At 31.8% G+C, this 21,166-nt stretch overlaps 1 protein-coding gene across 8 annotated transcripts in view; it reads left to right on the top strand.

The window, feature by feature from the left end:
• Positions 1-6,980: 6,980 nt before the first annotated feature.
• The window catches only part of LOC107920922 (MADS-box protein AGL24-like), a 28,635-nt gene continuing 14,449 nt past the window's right edge, over positions 6,981-21,166 (top strand). The window contains exons 1-6 of one of the 8 annotated variants that reach the window (XM_016850756.2): positions 6,981-7,342; positions 7,612-7,795; positions 15,853-15,922; positions 16,477-16,538; positions 16,613-16,712; positions 16,796-16,837. In XM_016850756.2, the coding sequence (XP_016706245.1) occupies positions 7,614-7,795; positions 15,853-15,922; positions 16,477-16,538; positions 16,613-16,712; positions 16,796-16,837 (456 nt within the window). In that variant the 5' untranslated portion in view covers positions 6,981-7,342; positions 7,612-7,613. 8 annotated transcript variants of the gene reach the window in all.

Below are 21,166 nucleotides of genomic sequence, written 5' to 3'. Positions count from 1 at the left end.
ACAGTTTATTCTTTAAAGTTACCCCTATTTTGCTGTCTGACAGTTCTGACCCTTCTTCACTAAAAATTAATTATCTACTCTTACAGAATTCGAATGATGTTCTCGTTTATTTCTATTTAAAATAGACTCATTAAAGATTCTAAACATATAAATTTAAGCTCATAATTATTTTTATCCAATTTTTTATGATTTTCCAAATTCAGAATAGGGGAACCCAAAATCATTCTGACCTTGTCTACCAAAATTCATTATATATCATGATTTACAAATCCATTGCTTACATTGTTTCTTCTATGAGAAACTACACTCAATAAGATTTAATTTCATATTTTTTTCATCTTCTAATTCGATTTATACAATTTATGGTGATTTTTAAAATTTAGACTACTACTACTGTCCAAAACTGTTTTAGTGCAAGATATTAATTAGCATGTTTATAACACCCTTATTTTCTTTTTCTACACTATTTCTCATCACTTTCTCTTATTTTCTCTTCACTAACATATCAAGAACATAGGACCTTATGTAAGAAAACTATACTATAACATTATTTCCATTCTTTCTCAATAATAACAACTTAAAAATATATTAAAATCTTGATGTACTTACCTTGTTTTATTGATTCCAATCTTTAATTTGATTTTCTTTCTCCTCTTGCTTCTATTCCTTGAATCCAATTTGACATTCTAACTCCCTAGAGTCTTCTTAACATTTTTTTCTCTTGGTAGCTATGGAAATTCTTTTGATTTCTAAATGAAAATAGTGAATTTTTGGTGGAAGGACCAAATTGTAAAGAAAAGAAAACTTTCTTTCTTTTCTTCTCTTCTAACGTTTGCATGCATGGAAAGATGATGAGAATTCTTCATCTTTCCTTCCTTATTTACTAAATAAATAATAATAAAATAATAATAAATATCTCATTAAAATATTAATAAAATAATATTTATCTAATTAATTAATTAATTTAAAATATCATCAACATAATCATTATATTCTAGAATTCTCTTTCTTACTAATTGACCATTTTGCCCTTCATGATCTTTTAGAATTTCATCCTTAAGTCATCACTTAATTTGGTAAAATTACCATTTAGTCCCTAATAATTTTTCATTTATTCAATTTGGTCCTAATTCATCCATTTTTCTTAGTTTCTAGATCATTCTACCCTTAAAATATTTGCACTATTGGTCCTTCAACTTTTTTATATTTACACTTTAACCCCTCAAAATTTGAGTATTTACTCTTGTGCAACAAGACTTTTCTCATCTTTACAATTTAGTCATTTCTTGAATTAACATATCATAATATACTTCCCAAGGTTGACACAAAAAATTTTCCTTTTTTTACTTTATTTTCTTATTTTACTATATCGAGGATAATATCTTACTGTAAAAATTTTCGGGATATTACACACTATCAGCAAAATTACTGAAAAAAGCTCTCACGTGGATGTTCTTTTGCTACAGTAGTTCCTATTTGGCCTTAGACTATAAATAAGTCAAATTTTATTCTCAGGTTGCATAAGTTACAGTAAGAGAAATTGAGACTAAAGTAGAATAGAAACTGAAGATGAGTGAACGTATTAGTGCTGTTATTTACTATGATGGTGAGGTCCATGACATGGAGAACGCCATTGTTTTTTTATCGGAGAGCACAACGTGACTAGTTTTTAACTAAAACATAGATTTGACAGAACTTCGTAAAAGAATTAGGCGTAAAATCTTCGGAACGACGCCAATAAAAGTTTTGTCTATTAAGTATCGATTTTGTGCATTAGTTGATCTCGTGATATGCGACTCATTCGACATCAAAGGTCCTCGTAGCTTAGAGGCAATGGTACAGATTCATATTGTTAGTGGATCACTCTATCTTGAGTTATATGTACAATTTTCATTACTAAATGATGCATTTGTGACTTCAACATCTACTGCTGCTCGAGAGGAATACAAAACCCATGCTCGAAACCCCGTTAGTGGGTAGCAAAACATGGAAGCGCCCGTGTTTGGTAGCAGTATGGAATACACAACCCCTGCACGACACTCCGTTGGTGGGTGAGACATGCATCTCGGTGGGTCGATGTTTGATACTGGAAATATGTACTAGGGAATGACATCAACTTCTAGTGGTTGACAATCCACATCTGATTGGGGACGTTATGAAACGTCTACAAGAAAGGATGATGTATTCCCTACGACATCTACCGGTAATGGGAACTCGTCTGGTGCAGATGATAGTGGGTCGAATGATAAGTCTGATGTGGATCCACCTCAAGAGCCTGGCCCTGATGGTGCAGAAGTTGTATTATTTTCTGAATCAGAACTATTCCAACCATACCTAAAAATGTTGAAGGAGATTCAGATGAAGAAGAAGAAGATCCGCGATTCAGGGCGTACTCGCCTCCAGCCCACATGTATAATGTCGATCTATCTTACGATGATGCGTTGGAGTTTTCAGATCTACCGCACAGAAAGCATGACAGTACAAGTTCGTCATTGGATTCGATTGAATTGGAAGTTAGTAGGGAGTTTTCCAATAAGGATAAATTTTTTGGTACATTGAAACAACATAGCATCATGAACGGAGTTAACTACAACGTGGTTAAATCCAAATCCAATAAGTTTGAGGCCAAATGTGCAGTGCAAGACGGTGCATGTTCATGAAAAATTATGACCTTGTTGAGGAAAATGACAGGCTTGTGGGAGATAAAAAAGTATAAATGTCCATATACATGTGTTGGTGGTACAGTATCACTAGGTGTTTAGGGTTTTTGAATAATACTGTGATTATGTAATGTTGCATTATTTAACGTACTTTGTTGACAGGTGTTTCACAAGATCATCCCAAGATGGATTTAAATATGTTAGCTAGCTACTACCGATGATAAAGGCAGATCCCAAAATTTCAGTGTCGGTCTTAATTTCCAATATTCATAGCCAATTGAGGTACACGCCCTCTTACCGAAAAGTTTGAATAACTAAGCAGGAAGCATTGGAAAAGATGCATAGTAAGTGGGATGCTTCATATAATGAAGTGTGGCAGTGGTGCCAGGTGCTGGAGAGATATGTCCTAGGTTGCATAACAAACCTTGAAACGACACCTGCGTACTACAACGACCGATTTTCCGTGGATGCCAAGTGTTCAAGCGTCTGTTCTAGAGCTTTAAGCAATGCCAGGACGCATTTCTATACTGTAAGTCATTGGTACAAATTGACGGTACCTCTATGTATGGTAGATATACCCATCGACTATTGCTAGCTGTGGCACAAGATGACAGTGAGAGAATTATTCCAATTGCATTTGCAACAACACTGGGAGAGTCAGCTGATGATTGAGATTTCTTCTTTCTAGGTTAATGAGACATGTCTGCCCCCAACCTGATATCTGCATTATATCATATCAGGGTACTGGAATACTAGCCGCAACTGAGCGACATGGAAGCCAATAGCATCGCACACATCATCGGTATTGCCTAAGGCACGTTGCGTCTAACTACTACAGGCAATATCGATCTACAACTGAATGACAGTAAGTGATCAACATAGGTATTTAAACTCTATTAATATAATTTTGTTTATAATATTCAATTTATTCTAAATGGAAGAGTGGTATGTAATTTTCACTATCAACTAATATTGGCAGGGTATGAAATAAGTAAGGATCGTTTTCATGATATGTTGGCAGTTTTACGTTCAGTTAATGAAGAAGACACAAACTACCTTTGTAATATACTTTTCGAACAGTGGACACAAGTATACGACGGCGGTCTACGATATGGTCATATGACCTCAAACCTGGCTGAATGCATAAATTCTGTTTTAAAAGGAACGCGTCATTTGCCAATAACATCGGTTGTGCGAGAGACATATTTTCATTTAGCGACATTATTTCCAAAGTGAGCTGCGAGTTATCAAGGCCAAATATAGGGAGGCCATGTATGGTGCGCTAAGGTATTGTAAGAAATTAACAAGGTGAAGGCACAGGTTAACACCATGCACACAGTATGTCTCGATCGCAACAACCTATGATTTTGTGTAACGGAGTTTGACAGACCAAACCAAGGTATTACTGGCAGGCAATATCGTGTACACTTGAGAAATAGGACCTGCGACTGTGGGACGTTTGACGCACTACGTTATCCATACGCTCATGTAATTGCAGCTTGTCAGAATCTTCGTCTGGATCCCATGAGCTATGTCGACGAAGTGTACAAAATAGAATACATGTACAAAATGTAGTGATACGTATTCCCACCGGTCCCAGATGAACGTAAGTGACCGTTTGTATTGCTTGCTCCATTTAAGCTATTACCAGATAGAGAATTACGTCGCAAACCAAAGGGTCGACCTTACTCGATTAGAATACGTAACAATATGGATATCTGAGAAACAACAAACCAACAAAAGTTGTGCGGATGGTATAGGAACCCAAGCAATACAACTCGATCATGTCTAAATCGGAATAGTTGATAGTTGTTATAATAAAACTATGTTGCATTATTTATATTTTATTAAAAATATTAAAAATATTACCTTATTCAAAAGAACATTTATTTATTAAAATTATAAAAAGTAAATTACAATTAAAATATTAAAAACAACTTTTATTTTATTAAATGAGACAATATAAAAAACTTTGTACAAATATATTAAAAAAAATCAATGTTGGTACCAGTCGGAATCAGTGCCACATGGGGGTCATCGTCGGTTATGTGCTGGATTTCTCCTTAGTTCAGCTTTCGGCGGGGATTGTGGTTCATCTGGCAAGGGATCTGGTTATGGGTGTTGGAAGGATAACCCACTTTAATAGAATAATAATTGCGGAGGTGTTTGCATCACCCATGGCGGAGGTGTTTGAATCCCATAAGGCGGTGGAGATTGGTAAAAAGAATGGCTCCCCGACGGTGCCTCGTGTGATCCCTCATACGATGATGGCCTATTGATCGGCAGTTGACTCAGAGTAATCGAGAACAGAGATGAACCGGACCATACATTCCAACCTGCCATAGGACTGGGAAAAGGAAACATATAAGGGTTAGGATACGCACCTGGTATAATCTGAAAAGGCTGTGATATGAGTGTCGTCGGTTGAAGTGTTGGGCACGGTGACTGTGTGGATGCTGTTAATGGGCCCGGTGATTGTGTGGACGCTATTGATGGGCTCGCGTGATCATCCATTCTTCTTGGATTTAAAGGGTCCCGTTGTTCCCTTTGGACACGAATTTGCCGTCGCCTCTTCTATTCTGACAATAAATATGGCTTGCCATGGATCCTAAACCATGACATGTATTCTAGCACGCACGCTAACTCAGGAACGATGATCGGTTCCCTAGTAGGTATATAATCATACCGATTTTCCCACATTTCGATATATTCTGACTAGTATCTTGGCCAATCCGTATTCAATAGCCGTAAGTCGATTTTGTGCTCATGTCGAAATTCAAATTGCCGCAATACTTTATCTGACTAGTGCATCTCCATGATAGCATAATTAACCAATGGGACCTTCACATGGCAAATGTTCATATTTTAAAAAAATTCATCCAAAATTACTGCCCGAATTGTCGGATCCTCGTATAGTGTCCATTGAAATTATATGAACATGATAAAAATATTAGTTATATATATAATACTAAATACTAAATACAAAACGACTATTTTATTATGTATATATATTTTATTTAATACTTACTTGTGCTTCTGACCTTTGGTCTAATAAAAGCCATATATTTTTAAGAAAGGTGGGTATTCCAACATAACTTGTCGAATGGTTCCACCTAATTAAATAAATTTTTAGCATACAATTATATTATAAATCTACGTAATAATTGTAAAATCTAATATAAAATTTACCTCGTTATTAGTGGGAATGTATATGGGTGGTTCACTCGAGGACGTAAAAATGAAAAGCGAAACCGTGCCCATGATTATAGTAGTGATAGGCAACCTCTGATTTTTACTTTATTCGGTCGTGTCGCTTCGCACATCTCCTGGTACAATGTTGCTAACACGGCAAACCCCCAACTAAATTTACCAGCTGCTCTAAAATCAACGAGTTATAAAAAATTATTAAATAAAAATTAATTAAAATTGCATAAATAAAAAAAACATCAAATAGTATTGAAAAATTAATTAAAATTATCACTTACCATTGTCATTTGATCGACGGAGATGTATTTATTATCGAGATGAATTAATTCTCCGGCCATTACTAACACGATAAAATATTTTTTAATTAAAAAAATTAATTAAAAAAATTTTAAATAGAGCTTTTTTGCAAAAATTAAATAGAGTTTTGAAAAAATATGATAAAAATTTGAGAGAATTTGGAGAAAATTTAGAAAAAATTATGAGAGGACTTTTGGGTGAAAAAATGAAAGGGGACCTTTTATATATATTTTTTTGATCGTTGGAGGTCAAACAGTTAAGTGACCATTGGAACAGGGCAAAACGCGTTCTTAGGGGAGTATTTTATCTACGTCAGCATAAAACGCGCCTTCAAGGAAGTACTTTGTGCTGACGTGGACAAAACGCTTTCTTAAGAATACGTTTTGCTGACATATCTCTTGACTTTGTGCTAACGTAGACGTCCTTTTAAAAAATTTTAACATTTCTAATAAATAATTAAAAAATTAATCTATTTTTATAAATAATTTTAGAAATGGCGTTTTTCACTAAATTACCCAGAAAGGGAGGTAGGGGGTGATATACAAATATAAGAGAAAAATCATAATTGGAAAGTAGGAAGTGATAAAGAAAGAAAGGAATTCTGGAGCTATCGCGGTCGGTTGATTGATGGAAGTGACGCGATGATGTGGCCGTAGAGGGGAAGCCAAAGTAAAAGTGGGGTTAATATCTTGGGTTTTTGGCCAATGACAGTCTCCATTGTACGGAAAGCCCTCGTCCACAAAAAAATCCCCAAAATAAGGATTATTTTATTAGAAAAAAAAGTGAAATAGAATAAAGAAAAGGAGTTAAATGTAGTCACTTTGTTTGGTTTGATCAAATCTGCTATTATTGGTGATCAGAGCTGATTTTGGCTATTCCTTTCTCTGCATACAAAAAGGAAAATAAAACGGAGTGAGACTTAATTTCCAAAAACAAAATGTCCGAAGACTGAAGATAAAATATAGAAAGCTTCTCTTTATATGTAGTTCTAAAAAGCAAGGTCTGAAGAGGAGACCTTTCCTTTCTTGAGTCAGGTAACAGTCCCAAACCGAAGGGCTTTTGCCTTTCTTTTTTCTCTCTCTTTTATGGTTTTTCAGTTTAAACCTCTGTATTTGGGAGGCTTTTGATTCCTGTCACCAGACCTAACTCCAGCTCCTGAACAAATATATCTCAATAAGGTAAATTTAATGAAAGTAAACCCACCAATCCGACTCCTTTTATGTCTGAGTTTTTAGTTCTGTCAGTTTCTTTCTTCTTTTAGAAACCTGGATCTGAAACATGGGGTCTTTCGCTAGGGCTTCAGCTTAAAATTTCCTCAAATGAACTTGGCACAAAAAGTCAAGAAAACTCACTTTTTCCCTCTTGTTTTTAAGTCATTTTATGTATTATTGTTACTATTTTTTTTTCCTCTGAGAGGAGTTTTTTTATATTGTTATTTTTAAGGTAGAAATGGCGAGGGAGAAGATCAAGATCAAGAAGATAGACAACTTGACGGCTAGGCAAGTGACTTTCTCTAAAAGAAGGCGAGGGCTTTTCAAGAAAGCTGAAGAGCTTTCAGTTCTTTGTGACGCTGAGTTTGCTCTCATTATTTTCTCAGCTACTGGAAAGCTCTTTGAGTTTGCTACCTCCAGGTATATTTTCCATCAACTTCCAATAATACTCTTTCTCTTCTTTTACTTTCTGTCTACTTATATCATAGTTATAGATGGAGAGAGAGCAAAGGGAACTTGTAGTAAGCTTCCGTTGCCATGTCCGGTTTAGATCCTGTGACAGATCTTCCAAAACAAAAATTAAGCCTTTAATGAAAAAGAATAAAAAAAAAAGCTAAGTCTTAAACAAACCTGGTAACATGATATTTGTTTTTGTTCAGATTCCATAGATCGTGGAGGCTATACTACTATACTGATATCTTTTGCATAAAATAGCCACACACACTCTCTCTCTAAAAAGATACCAATATTTCTTTTTATAATTAAAAAAATTCTCGATGTCTTTTTGATTTAATTTTTCCTGGCTTTATTCATTAATCGATTGGTTTTAGTTCATAAGTGTTGGATAAATTTGGGCATTCTGCATTTGATCTTCCTATGCCCTTCGGTTACTGATTTATTGGGGTATGAGATCTTTGTTTTTCCATGGTATATGTTGAGAATCTTTACCGGCACATTTAGCTAAAGATTATATCCATTTTAAATTTACCCACAAACTTCTTATTATTATATTATATTTATATTTTGTTTGGATTTTTATGTTTATTTTTTTATTAAATATTCGTTTCAATATATATTAAAATATGGGGGTGAGGTTTAATCTCCCAAAGTTAGTTGCGTTGGATGTTTTACAATATATTAATCCTCATATGTTATCAGATCTTACCTTTGATTTCAATGTATCCCGACTCATTTTCCAAACTGTTTCTAATCAATGTTATGCAAAGAGCATATATTGGTAAGCAAGCATACAAGTTTTTGCATTAGGTCTAGTTTCTTGCATTACTTACAGAATATTCTATATATTTTCCAAAATCCAGTTCTATCGCGAAATTATATATTAAATCGGGGAGGAACTTAAGTGTCCAAGCTTAAACTTTAGACCTTAACTAAGACTAAAAGTTAGTTGACAATGTTTAAAGCTTATATTGCGAATAAATTCTACAAATAAGAACCCATTTATCCGGTTAATGTCTAAAAAAGGTTGAGTTCGTAAAAGTCTAATGATATCAGTTCAGGGGACAAATCTTGAAAATGCTAATTTTTGGTTGCCCTTCTTGTGTATTTTTAGTGGGGCTGGAATGGGTTTTAGTTGAGACTTTTCTTTTAGATAATGTTGATATTAGAGCTTGCAAAATGCTATGTTTTGCTTTAATAGGTTGTAGCTAGTACTGAAATCTTTTGGTTTTCAATAAATTATTTGACTTGGCCGAAAAGAAAATACACTTGTTTGTTAATATTGCATATTTGAGTACTCAATTTATTTTTTGAATATTGAAAACTTCATTTTTGAATTTATGGGTTTAGAATATTAATTAAAGAGTATTTAGTTATCTATCTCTGTTCCTTTTAAGTGAATATTATATACTAATGCTTCTTTTGGTTATTAGTATATTATAATAAGATAAGTAAAAAAGTATTTATTACATATATTACAATAGTTAAATTTAAAAACAATAATTAGTACAAATTTAAATTTAAAATTAAAAAAAATTAATAATAACTCTTATAAAAAATAAAATATCTTCAAAATAAACAAAAAACTCTTTCCCTTTCCTATAAATAGGTGCATAATAGTTTATTGCTTTTTCTTTTATTTCAGTTTTAAAGTAAAGAGTTTAATTTTTGAAAATCTCAAAATGGAAAAACTTAAATAGAAATTGAACGTAACATTCGAGCATAAATACATGCCGGAATCATTCTTTTAACATTCGAGTTTGAATGTTAAATGTACAAAATGGATTCATGTTTGAGATCCAATATGAACTAATTTTTTCTATTACTAAATAGCTAGTTGCTTTCTTGTTTGTTCTGCTGTGTTTTGTATTCACTTCTGTTGCGGTTCAATTATGTTTTGTTTTGTATTTTTACACACCTGTTACAAATAAAAAGACTGAAGAACTTTATATTAGAAGTTAGATTATAATTTATTTATTTTATTAAAAAAGTAAATTAATTCATATATAATTGTTTGGTTATTTTATTCGTCATGTCAGTATCTAATGGTAGAAATGGTTAAGATTTTTAATATTAAAGATTAATTAATTTTTTAATTTAACATATAAAAATTAATTTATTATTTTTTAAATAAAAGGTGCAAAATACAATCTAACTCCTCAGTAGCTTACTTTTACTCTCTGCTAGATCTTTTCATGTATTTGTGCTGCTTCATGCTCATGGACCCTGTTGTTGCTCGCTCCTTTTGGTCATATATTATCATGTCATATAAAGGAAAGAACTTTGATTTTGGGGAAACTTTCTGGTTCCTTGTATTAAAAAAAATCCCTTATTTATTGAGAAAAGAAGAAGAAGCTAGTTGGCTCATCGATAGTAGCAGTAAATGTTTAGGCTTTGCCGCAAGCATCTATGGATTTCCTGTATGCTTTGGACTCTGATTGCCAATTGGAGTTCAATGTTACCGCTCGCAGTAGTAATAGCAGGCATCTTTTACCTTAAACTCTTTTCATTTCTGGTGAATTCCTCACAGGAAGTTTTGCTGAAGAAATAATTTTAAACCGTTCCTTGTTTTAATTTTTTTTTTGGCCCGTTGTTTATTTCATATTTATTTTTTTGCTAAGCCAATAAATTTTTTAAGAACCAAAAAGGTTACAAAGCTAGCATAGTGCTAGTGAGACAATGAGCTATAAAATCTCATCACCAAAGCTCCAAAATTTCCGAAGAAAAAGCACCCAAAAATTAAAGCACCGAACCAAAATAACAGAAATTGTGTTGAAATATATATATTTTAAATTTATTTAGGTAGATAAATTTTATTTAGGTAGATAAATTTTATTCTTATTTTAAGAATATTATATTTTATCTTTTTGTAGTTTATTAGAATAAGAGATATTTTTTTTATATTTTAGTAGTTTATTAGAATAAGGGAATTATTTTCTCAATTAGGATTAATATTCTTTTCTCTATTTAAGTTCAGTTCTTTAATTAATAAAAGATATATCACTTTTATTAGAAGCTTATTAGAATAAGAGAATTATTTTCTTAATTAGGATTAAGACTCTTTTTTCTATTTAATTTTAGTTCTTTAATTAATAAGAATATATCACTTTTATTAAAAGCTTTATTGAAAACTTTCATGGCATCTAAGTTAAGTTAAATTTCTAGTAACATTATCTTCATTGGAGATAAGAGATCTAGCAAACACACAGAGAAAAAAAATTCTACCGTTGAAACAACAATCGAGAGTACAGTGACTCAAGGGACAGTCATCTAACCTTTCTTTCAGATGACATCTCACAAGTTGAATGGTAAGAATTATCTAGAATGATTGCACTATATAAAATTAGCAATTGATGAGAATGGCAAGCTAGGTCATTTAATTGGAGAAGTCAAGCGACTATAGGTGGGCGATCTAAAGATGAGTAAGTAGAGGTTAGAAAATTATATGATAATTGTGTGGTTTATTAATTTCATGGAAGCATCTGTAGGTAAATTTTTTTTCTCTCGACTGCTAAATATGTTTGGGACGTTGTGAACGACACCTATTCAGACTTAGAAAATGTTTCATTGATCTTTGAGTTAAAAATAAAACTTTAGAAAGCTAGGTAAGGGGAAAATGAAGTTATTTTTCATTATAATGAGATAATGTCTTTTTGGCAAGAGCTGGATTAGTGTTATAATGATGAATGAAAGTGTCTTAAAGATGGTGTGAAAGCCATGAAAAAAAGAAGAGAATGAACAAGTTTATTTCTGGTTGGTTTAAATAAAGAATTTGATAAAGTGAGATCTCGGATCTTAGGGAAAAAATCGCCTCTAAAATTTTGTGAGATTTTTTCGAAGTTAGAAGAGAGGAGACAAAGAGAAAAGTAATGTTAAGACTAAGGTTTGAAGTTAATGATGATAATTCTGCTCGTCACTATTAAAAATAATGATAGCAAAAAAAAAAAAGCCTTGGTGAAATCACTGCAAAAAAATATTGGCACACTTGAGAAATGTGTTGGAAGCTCCATGTGAAACCGATGAATGGAAGAAAAAAGAGTGGCAATGTTTGTATTTTTCAATGACAATAGTTTCGGATGAATTTTTCTATTCTTAACTCATCTAATACTCTTTCTTCCTCTTTTGTCTAATCAGGTATTGATTTTTTCTTTTTTTCAGTGTTAAATCTTGTAAAACAAACACGTGGATCGTTGATTTTAGAGTTAGTGATCACATGACTAGTAATTTTTTTTCGAACTTACACACCTTGTGCAGTAAACAAAAAGATCAAAGTAGTAGTTGGGTCGTTCTCAACAATAGTCAGGAAAGGCATTATTAAAATTTCGTCTTCCTTAGTTTTACATGATATTTTACATTGCCAAATCTAGCTTGTAATCTCATATCAGTCAGTAAATTATCCCAATCCTTAAATTGTCATGTTATATTTACTCATCTATGTGTAAATTTCAAGACATGATTTCAAGGAGGATGATTGGCAATGCTAAAGGATTTAGTAGAATTTACTTTCTTGACGACGACCATTTAAGTCAACCAACAATTATTTTATGTTTAAATTTTAATTTTGATTTTGATAAGGTTATGATTTGACATTATAGGCTTAGAAATTAATTTTTACTATTTAAGATATTTGTTACTTAATCTATTAAAAAGTAAAAGTCCATATCTTTGTGAATTTTGTGAATTGGCTAAACATCATCGATAATCCTTTCTATTTCAAAATAATAAAGCATTCAATCTTTTTTCATTAATTCATAGTGATGTTTACAGACCTTCAAGAGTCTTAATTTTTTCAGGAAAATATTGGTTTGTCACATTTATTGATGATCATATTCGTATTTGTTGGGTGTTTTTATTAAAGGATAAATTTGAAGTTAAAAATGTGTTTTAATCTTTTTATACCATGGCAGAACACAATTTGGTGTGAAAATAAAATTTTTGGGGAGTGACAGGTGGGAAAATTTTTAGTGAGCAATTAGGTGTTTTCTTAACCGAACATGGCATAGTCCACCAGAGTTCTCGTACAAATACACAACAAAATGGGATTGCAAAAAGAAAAAATTGACATCTTTTAGAAGTAATTTGAGTTTTGATGTTCATTATACAGATATCATATTTTCTTTGGGGTTAAGCCTTGGTAACAACTACATATCTTATTAATAGAAGGCATAGTAAAACTCTAAATTATAGAACTCCTTTTTGTCTCTTTAAAGATAACTTTCCTAACTCTAAATTGATCACATATTTATCCTTCTGAGTTTTTAGGTGTAGTGTTTTTGTTCATCTTCATAACCAGGGTAAATTAGATCTTAGAGCAAAAAAATGTGTCTTTGTTCGGTATGTTTCTAATAAAGGGTTATAAATGTTATGATCCAATTGATAGGAAGATTATTGTTACCATGGGTGTCACATTTGTTAAAACACAATCTTATTTTGATTCTAATATTTAGAGAGAGAATTATAGTAAGGAGGATTCTATAATTAATTAAGAAAAGATTAGGAATATACAACGTAAGGATTCTAATAATGGGGAAGGTGAATTTATGATTAACACAGAAATAATGATGTTAATGTTAATAAAAAGGAGTATGAAGGTGTAGAGTTTGATCATGAGAATAAAGAACAAATAAAGGAGTTAATTGTTTATTTAATAAGAATTTGAAATCAAGAAAGTAGAATTCACTAGATTCATCACCAAGAATCCGATTCGCAAGAGCTTTTCAAAAGTCCAGGTAAAGCTCATAATCTAGCCAATGAATTTTCAAATTTAGATATTCCATTTACTAAAAGAAAAAGAGTTAGAAATATTGTCAAATCTCATGTCTAACTTTGTTTTCTATAAAGTCTTATCTTCGACATTCTTAGCCTTTATTTTGTGTCTCGATACTGTGAAAATATCTAAAAATGTAAAAGATGCTTTACAAGTTCTTGAGTGGAAAGAGGCTATTTTAGAGATGTGTGCTCTTAAAAAAAGTACATGGGAAACAATGGAATTATCCATATGGGAAAAAATAGTGGGTTGTAAATGAGTATTCACAACTAAATTCAAACCAGATGGATTTTTAGATCGATACAAAGCCCGGTTGGTGGCTACAAGGTACACTCAAACATACGAGATAGATTATCTTGAAACATTTGCTCTGTTAGCCAAATTAAATTTCGTTAGAATTTGTTTATTAATTGCTGTTAACCTTGATTGGTCTTTACAGCAATTAGATGTGAAGAATGCTTTCTTAAATGAGAAACTTAAAGAAAAAGTTTACATGGATCTTTTTCTAAGTTTTGAAGGAAAATTTGGAATTCAAGTATGTGAACGCAAGAAATCTTTGTATGGTCTAAAGTAGTCCCTTCGAGCGGTTTGAACGGTTCACTCAAGTTGTTAAAAAACAATGTTACTCACAAGGGCAAGTTGATCACACAATATTCTATTGACATTCACAAAAAGGTAGAATAACAATTATAATTTATGTTGATGAAATCATTTTCACAAGAGATGATGTGGTAGAAATAATGTGTCTCAAGGAGCATTTAGCATTGGAGTTTTGAGATCAAAGACTTGGGTCCTTTGAAATACTTTCTTGGAATGGAAGTTGCTCCATCAAAGTAAGGTCTTGTTGTTTTTTTTAAAAAAATGTGATTGATTTTTTAAAAGAGTTTGGGATAAGGAGTTGTCGTCCAGTTGACACACTAATTGATTCAAATGTAAAATTCGATAATAAAGGTCAATTATTTGATAAAGGGTAGTACCAAAGATTAGTTGGTAAGTTAATTTATTTATCACATACAAGGTTAAACATAGCTTCTGCAGTGAGTTTAGTGAGTCAAATTATGCACTCTCTAATGGAGGAACATGAAGAAACAGTGTTTCGGTTTCTAAGATACTCGAAGAGTTCACCTAGAAATGACTTATTCTTCAAGAAATCTGAACAAAGAGGAATTGAAACTTATATAGATGTAGATTGGGTAGGCTCAATAACAGATGGAAGATCTACATCAGGATACTGTATATTTGTTTGAGAAAACCTTGTGACTTGGCGAAGCAAAAAAAATAAAGTGTTGCAAGAAGTAATACAGAGGTTGAATTTAGATTAATGGCTCAAGGAATTTGTGAAATGATATGGTTAAAAAGAATTATAGAAGAGTTAGGGAAACTAATAACTTCACCAATGAAGTTGTACCGTGATAGTAAAGCTGTTATTGCCCATTAGTATTGCTCACAACCTAGTCCAGCATGATAGAACTAAACATGTTGAGATTGATAGACACTTCATCAAGGAGAAAATTGAAGAAGACCAAGTGTGCATGCCGTTTGTTCTTTCAAAACAATAGATTGTTAATATACACACCAAAAGGCTCTCTAATATAAGCTTTGATTTTCTTGTAAGCAAATTGGGCATGATTGATATATATGTATGAACTTGAAGGAGGGTGTTGAAATATGTATATATTTTTAATTTATTTAAATAGATAAATCTTATATAGGTAGATAAGTTTTATTTATATTCCAGAGAATTATTTTCTCTTATGTTTTAGTTGTTTGTTAAAATAAAAAAATATTTTCCCAATTAGGATTATTACTTTTTTCTCTATTTAAGTTTAGTTCTTTAGTTAATAAAAAATAGAACAGTTTTATTAAAAGCTCTCTTGAATAATTTCACATTGGACATCACCATACTAGACACTTAAAAAGCCAATTAAACACCAAAATGATCACACAAAGATCCTATCAGACTCTATAAAACCATATGCCTCACAGAGGAAATTAAAAATAAGAAGACAATACCAGCCTAGAGAAGGTCAACAAGTGAAATGAAAATCACCAACCAGCCAACAGTGCCTTGCAAAGGGTCCTCAAACATCAACATTTGAATGAATAGTAAGCTTGTAGAAAACTCGTAAATCCGTAAATCCTTAAATTCATAAATGCTTATACGTTTATTTCATATTTATGATGCTTGCTTCAGGTTTTCACCTGAAGAATACTTTCGTCTAACTAATTTTCACCGTTCTTTTTTCTCTATAAGCATGAAGGACATACTGGGAAGGTATAATCTGCATTCCAACAAATTGGATCAACCAACTCTTGAGCTTCGGGTAATTCAATAAGTCCATGCCCGTTTCTGACACCTATTTGAATGTTGATATAGGGTTATAGGGAAAAGAAATTTGAGTATATTTATGTTGCATGATTAGCCATATTCATGCCAATATCATATGTATAAGTTGTGACCACCTAAACCATTTTTTTTGTCATACCTTCTGAGTGTCTTTTGGAGGCTTCGAATATTTCATGAAGATTAATGCAATTGCTTTCATTAATCATACATATATAGAACACTCATCTTCTAGGTTTCCAATCTTCTTTCTCTGAACTCCCGTGTTTGGCCTAATGACCAAAGGGTGGTTCACTTAAAGAGCTCACTTGGATTTGAGCTTTTGGGAAGTAAATGGTAGGCATTTATTTGGACAGCTCCTTTTGAATGTATTGTGTAAGTGAATACTAATACACTAATTATACAATACCAAAAAAAAATCCCTCTTTGCAAAATCTGTTTTTCCTTATCGTATTCCACTTTTGGTATTTGAAGTCTTGCAAATTGAGAATGTATAGCTTTCTATGGTGTTTGCTGTTTTCTTTAAAATTGCAGCTGGAAAACACTAATGAAATTAGTTTGAGCAAGGAAGTTGCTGACAAAACACATCAAATGAGGTTAGTAATCAGTTATTTGTTGACTGTTGTTGAAGGAAATTTGACATATAAATATAGTCACTTATATATAATAGGCAGATGAGAGGAGAAGATCTTCAAGGATTGAACATTGATGAATTGCAACAACTAGAGAAACTGCTGGAATCAGGACTCACACGAGTTCTTGAGACCAAGGTTCATATATGTTAATTGGCGAAGCAAATTCTTGAATTTTGTCCATTGTAATAACATATTGTATATTCTGTTTTTTGTCTCAGGGTGAACGTATTATGAATGAGATCTCTTCACTTGAAATCGAGGTTAGTACAATGGATTTGATTTTTTTTTCTTAAAATACTTGGTACGATCAAATATATAGAAAAACATAAAAAAATGAATATACTTGTGTTAAACAAATGCCCGAACTTACCCCATACTTTTTGCAACATTAATAGCCATATATTTTTTATGAAATATCTTTCTTTGTTCGGAAAGCTTTATTAGCGGCAAAATTATAGGAGTATTCGCCACGATATACATGTTCAGAAAACAAGTGCCATTTGATCCATGCAAAGAAGGTTGATCTGAATATGGTTTTTGTTCATTATTCGAAGTCATGCATAGAGGTATTAACTAATAAATGATAAAAAGTTGCAATACATTATTGATGGTACGAATGGTCTCTTGTACACAAGAAAGCCTAGAAAATCTCTTATAATAGAGGAAAAATTATTCAAAATCAAAACATTTCAACCAATGAACAAGAAGCCTATAAGTATGTCTCAAAAATCAAGATAACTGAACCAATAAGACTGCTGAAGAGGAAGACCTAGTTAAATTTTGTAGAAGAACAAACTAGATTTTTTTTCATGTGTCAACAACCTTAAGCTTGGGATGATGTTGTAAAGCTTGACGGGGTAACGGTGTGGTGGTGCTATTTTATTTCTGCTATGTTTTTACCTTTGAATGCGAGTGGATTGGGAAAGGTTTTTAGTGTTGAATCATGAGCTAGGTTTTAAAGGTGATTATTGTTGAAATGGATTTTTTTCTTGAAGTAAATTTAGAGATGTGGATGACAAGTAGAATAATTGTTTTTGGGGTGGTATTGTTTTGATTTTGAGCTTTCGGTAGCAGTGGGGAGGTTCAGTGGCTTTTTTGTTCGATTTGTTTGTTAGGGAGAGGATGATTGTGATATAAGGTTCATGGTTTTAGTAAATGTTTGCAACTATGGGGAGTTTTTGATGTACATTTGGCATATTTAATACCTTTAAAGCTAGCATGGTTAGAATAAAGATGCACCAAAGAGGGGTTTTCGGTTGTTTTAGGGTTTATTTTGATCTGGTGTAACTTGTTCGTTAGTAGGTGGTGCTTAGGAGCTTCCTGGCTTGTCCTTGTGGTTGGTAGCTTTTAGCTATATGATGTTTCTTCATCTTCGTCTTGGCTTGGTGTGTGTTTTTTGGTGTAGAGTTGCTTTCATCTATTGGAGTTTTAATAAAATTTTATTATGGCTTAGAAAATAAAAACTCCTAAATTGTTAAGAGTTTATAATGGGTGGATTTGGCAACATGAAGTTTAAAGAATAATTGTAAATTTAATTAACTTCGAAAAGAGTTGAACAAAAAACTTGATTAACTAAAAGTTGTCACTATTTATAACGATGAGTTTGTCTTTTAAATTCAATAGTTATGTTATTCATTTGGGTAGTTTTAATGAGAAGACATGAGACTTTCTATAAATAGAAATGAAATTTCTTTGTTAGATACTAAAAAAAGATATAAACAGATTTTTTTTATTATCTCACCATCCTTCGTATTCTTAGATTGTTTTATAAAGGATTTATGCATTAACTTTTTATAGAAATTTATTTGTTATGCTTTTTTTAATATTTAGTGGACTATTTTCGTCAGTGCAAAACGTAGATAATTATTAAGCTTTATTGTATCCTCAAGGTTCATTTTTCAGTGATTCTTTTGTACACCATAATATAGGTAGAGGTGGATAGAATCTTAACGAAAGTGACATTGATACATGTCTTGAAGCTTTTATTAATATCTTAAAGTTTATTTTTATCCCCCTCACATCAACAATTTTAAGGTTTTATTTTAGCAATTTATGAGAAATTAAATGTGTTTGTTCACGATGCATTCACATGCCACTACAATCATGGTAATACGAGGATGACTATCAGTAAGGGGACAACACTGAGGTTGATTTAACTATTGATTTAGAAGAAATTCTTATAGAAATAAGAGGTACATTAAATTTTTGGTTTACTATTATTCCATAAAATAAGTTTCATGGTTATGTTCTATTGAGATTAATCTTATTATGAAAAAAGTATAAGTGTCTCATGGATTAGTTTTTGATAAAGTTAAATGCTAATTTATCATATGCATTGGAACATCCCAAGGTCTGATTAGACGATCGATCAATGGGGATGTAACTCGAAACTAAATTTTAACTTGAAGGGTTATCGTATTCAAAACAGCTTGTAGAATATCTAGTATCCACAATTCAATAAAGGCTAGCCAAAATAAATTTCATATATTGAAGTGAGATGTAAAAAAACCCATCTTTTACATCATCCATGACATTAAAATTTATACATCATTTTCATGGTTAAAAAACATAACAAGTATGAGCATAAGAACTCGAGTCTATAGGTTACCCCAATTTGTACATGCTACAAGCGAAAGAAAATAGACTTACATCAGGTTTGAGGTGTAACACCCCTAGCCCGTGTCCAATCGTCAGTATAGGCTATGAGGTATTACCAAGCTAAACATTTAATTTCAATCACATAATCTACCAACACAAGTATAAATCGAACTGAATACATACAGATTTATAATTCATAAGTGCCATTTTCATACGGTCAAGATATTTACAATTTCAAAACATATTTTTGTCAACAGTCCAACCTATACATGCCATATCGAGTCCAAAATATAACTGTACAAAAAAGATCGATAGTATGAAGAACTGCTGACGATTCCCGAGTCGATAGCTAAAATCAACAATCTATAAAACAAAGAAATAAGAAACAGAGTAAGCTTTCGAGGCTTAGTAAGTTTTAAGCAATTCATACTTTAAGGCTTATCATTAAAATTGAACATTGAGTATCACAAAACTTGTATTCTAATTGTAATTCACTTGACCAAATATACCAGTACATTAGTTACAAAAAACCTTGGTCGAATATATATGTATGTATACACAAGACTTCTTGCACATATTTCATTATTTACATAGATTATACTAATACATTTAATCACATTCTTTAATATGGTGACTTACATTAACCAATTATATTATTGTCTTATCCTCAAATACCGAATTCATTCACACACATATATATATTTCGTGCCTTGATGCTATTAAATCACTTAAAAAAATCAATTCAAATATAAGCACATAACACGAACCTTAACATGTAAAACATATAATACTTACGCAATGATGTTTACCACTGACATTCGAAGTTGAAATCTTATTTAACTTACTAGCATCGGTTCTGTCAAATCTTAGAGCTCGAAATATATTACTAGCATAAGCCTGCGGGTCTATAACCCTGATATTTTTCCAGCACGTAGCCTGCGGACCTTAAGTCCGGATATATTTCTAGCATATAGCCTGCGGATCTCATGTCCGGATATTTTTACAGCATATAGCCTGCGGATCTCATGTCCGGATATTTTTCCTGCATATAGCCTGCGGACCTCATGTCCGGATATTTTCAATCTCATACACATTTGATCATAACACATGACAGTCATTTTATCACTTAATAGTCGTATATTACATTTGAATATAAACTCGATACGCACATCATTATTCACATTTCAGCTCAATGGTTATATCTTATATCACTCATTTTATTCATCATTTAATCTTAAATTCAAAGTGGCCATCAAACTATAAGTCATATACATGCATTATCTATTATACATCTTAATTCAAGTGCAAGCTAAAGGTCACAATTTACCTACTATACTCTTATAGTGGCATCGTCAATTATAAATTAGAGGAAACTACTTAAAACTTACCTTGGATATATTTGAACGGTTGCGAAATGGCTACTCGGTTACTTTCTCTTTTCCCTTATTCGAAATTGCCCCCTTATGCTCTTGAGCTTTAATTCAACAAATTTTAAACTAATCATTAATCGACTATTCAAATATTATTTTCAGAATATAATACATATATATTTGACTTTCACACATACAAATTATAGTAAGCTTATAAGAAATCAATAAGCAATTTATTAGCAAATTTTTATCAATGTTTACAATATAATCACAATTTCACTATAAGCTGACTTCCTAAGCAACAGTCACTAAATTATTTATAATTAGAGCTACGAAACTCCAAATCAATTGCCGTAAATTTTTTTTGAAAATACTCATTTATCTTTTATCCATAAAATTTTTATAATTTTTAGTTTAGCCAATCAATACCAGATTTTTCCTAAAATTTTTCTTGTTTCACTGTTTGACTAATCTGACCACTCTTTACTACGAAATAAATTTCTCATTGTACAGAATTTAAAACATGTCATTGTTTGTTTAATTTGAAACTAGACTCATTAAGGAGTCTAAGTATATAAATTTCATCATTTGACTTTTTATACGTTTTATAGTGATTTTATA

Source organism: Gossypium hirsutum, chromosome A01, assembly GCF_007990345.1.
Source record: "Gossypium hirsutum isolate 1008001.06 chromosome A01, Gossypium_hirsutum_v2.1, whole genome shotgun sequence".
In the NCBI taxonomy this organism is placed as follows: Eukaryota; Viridiplantae; Streptophyta; class Magnoliopsida; order Malvales; family Malvaceae; genus Gossypium; species Gossypium hirsutum.
The sequence above is the reverse complement of the archived record's forward strand: the minus strand, read 5'-3'. Positions and strand labels throughout refer to the sequence as shown.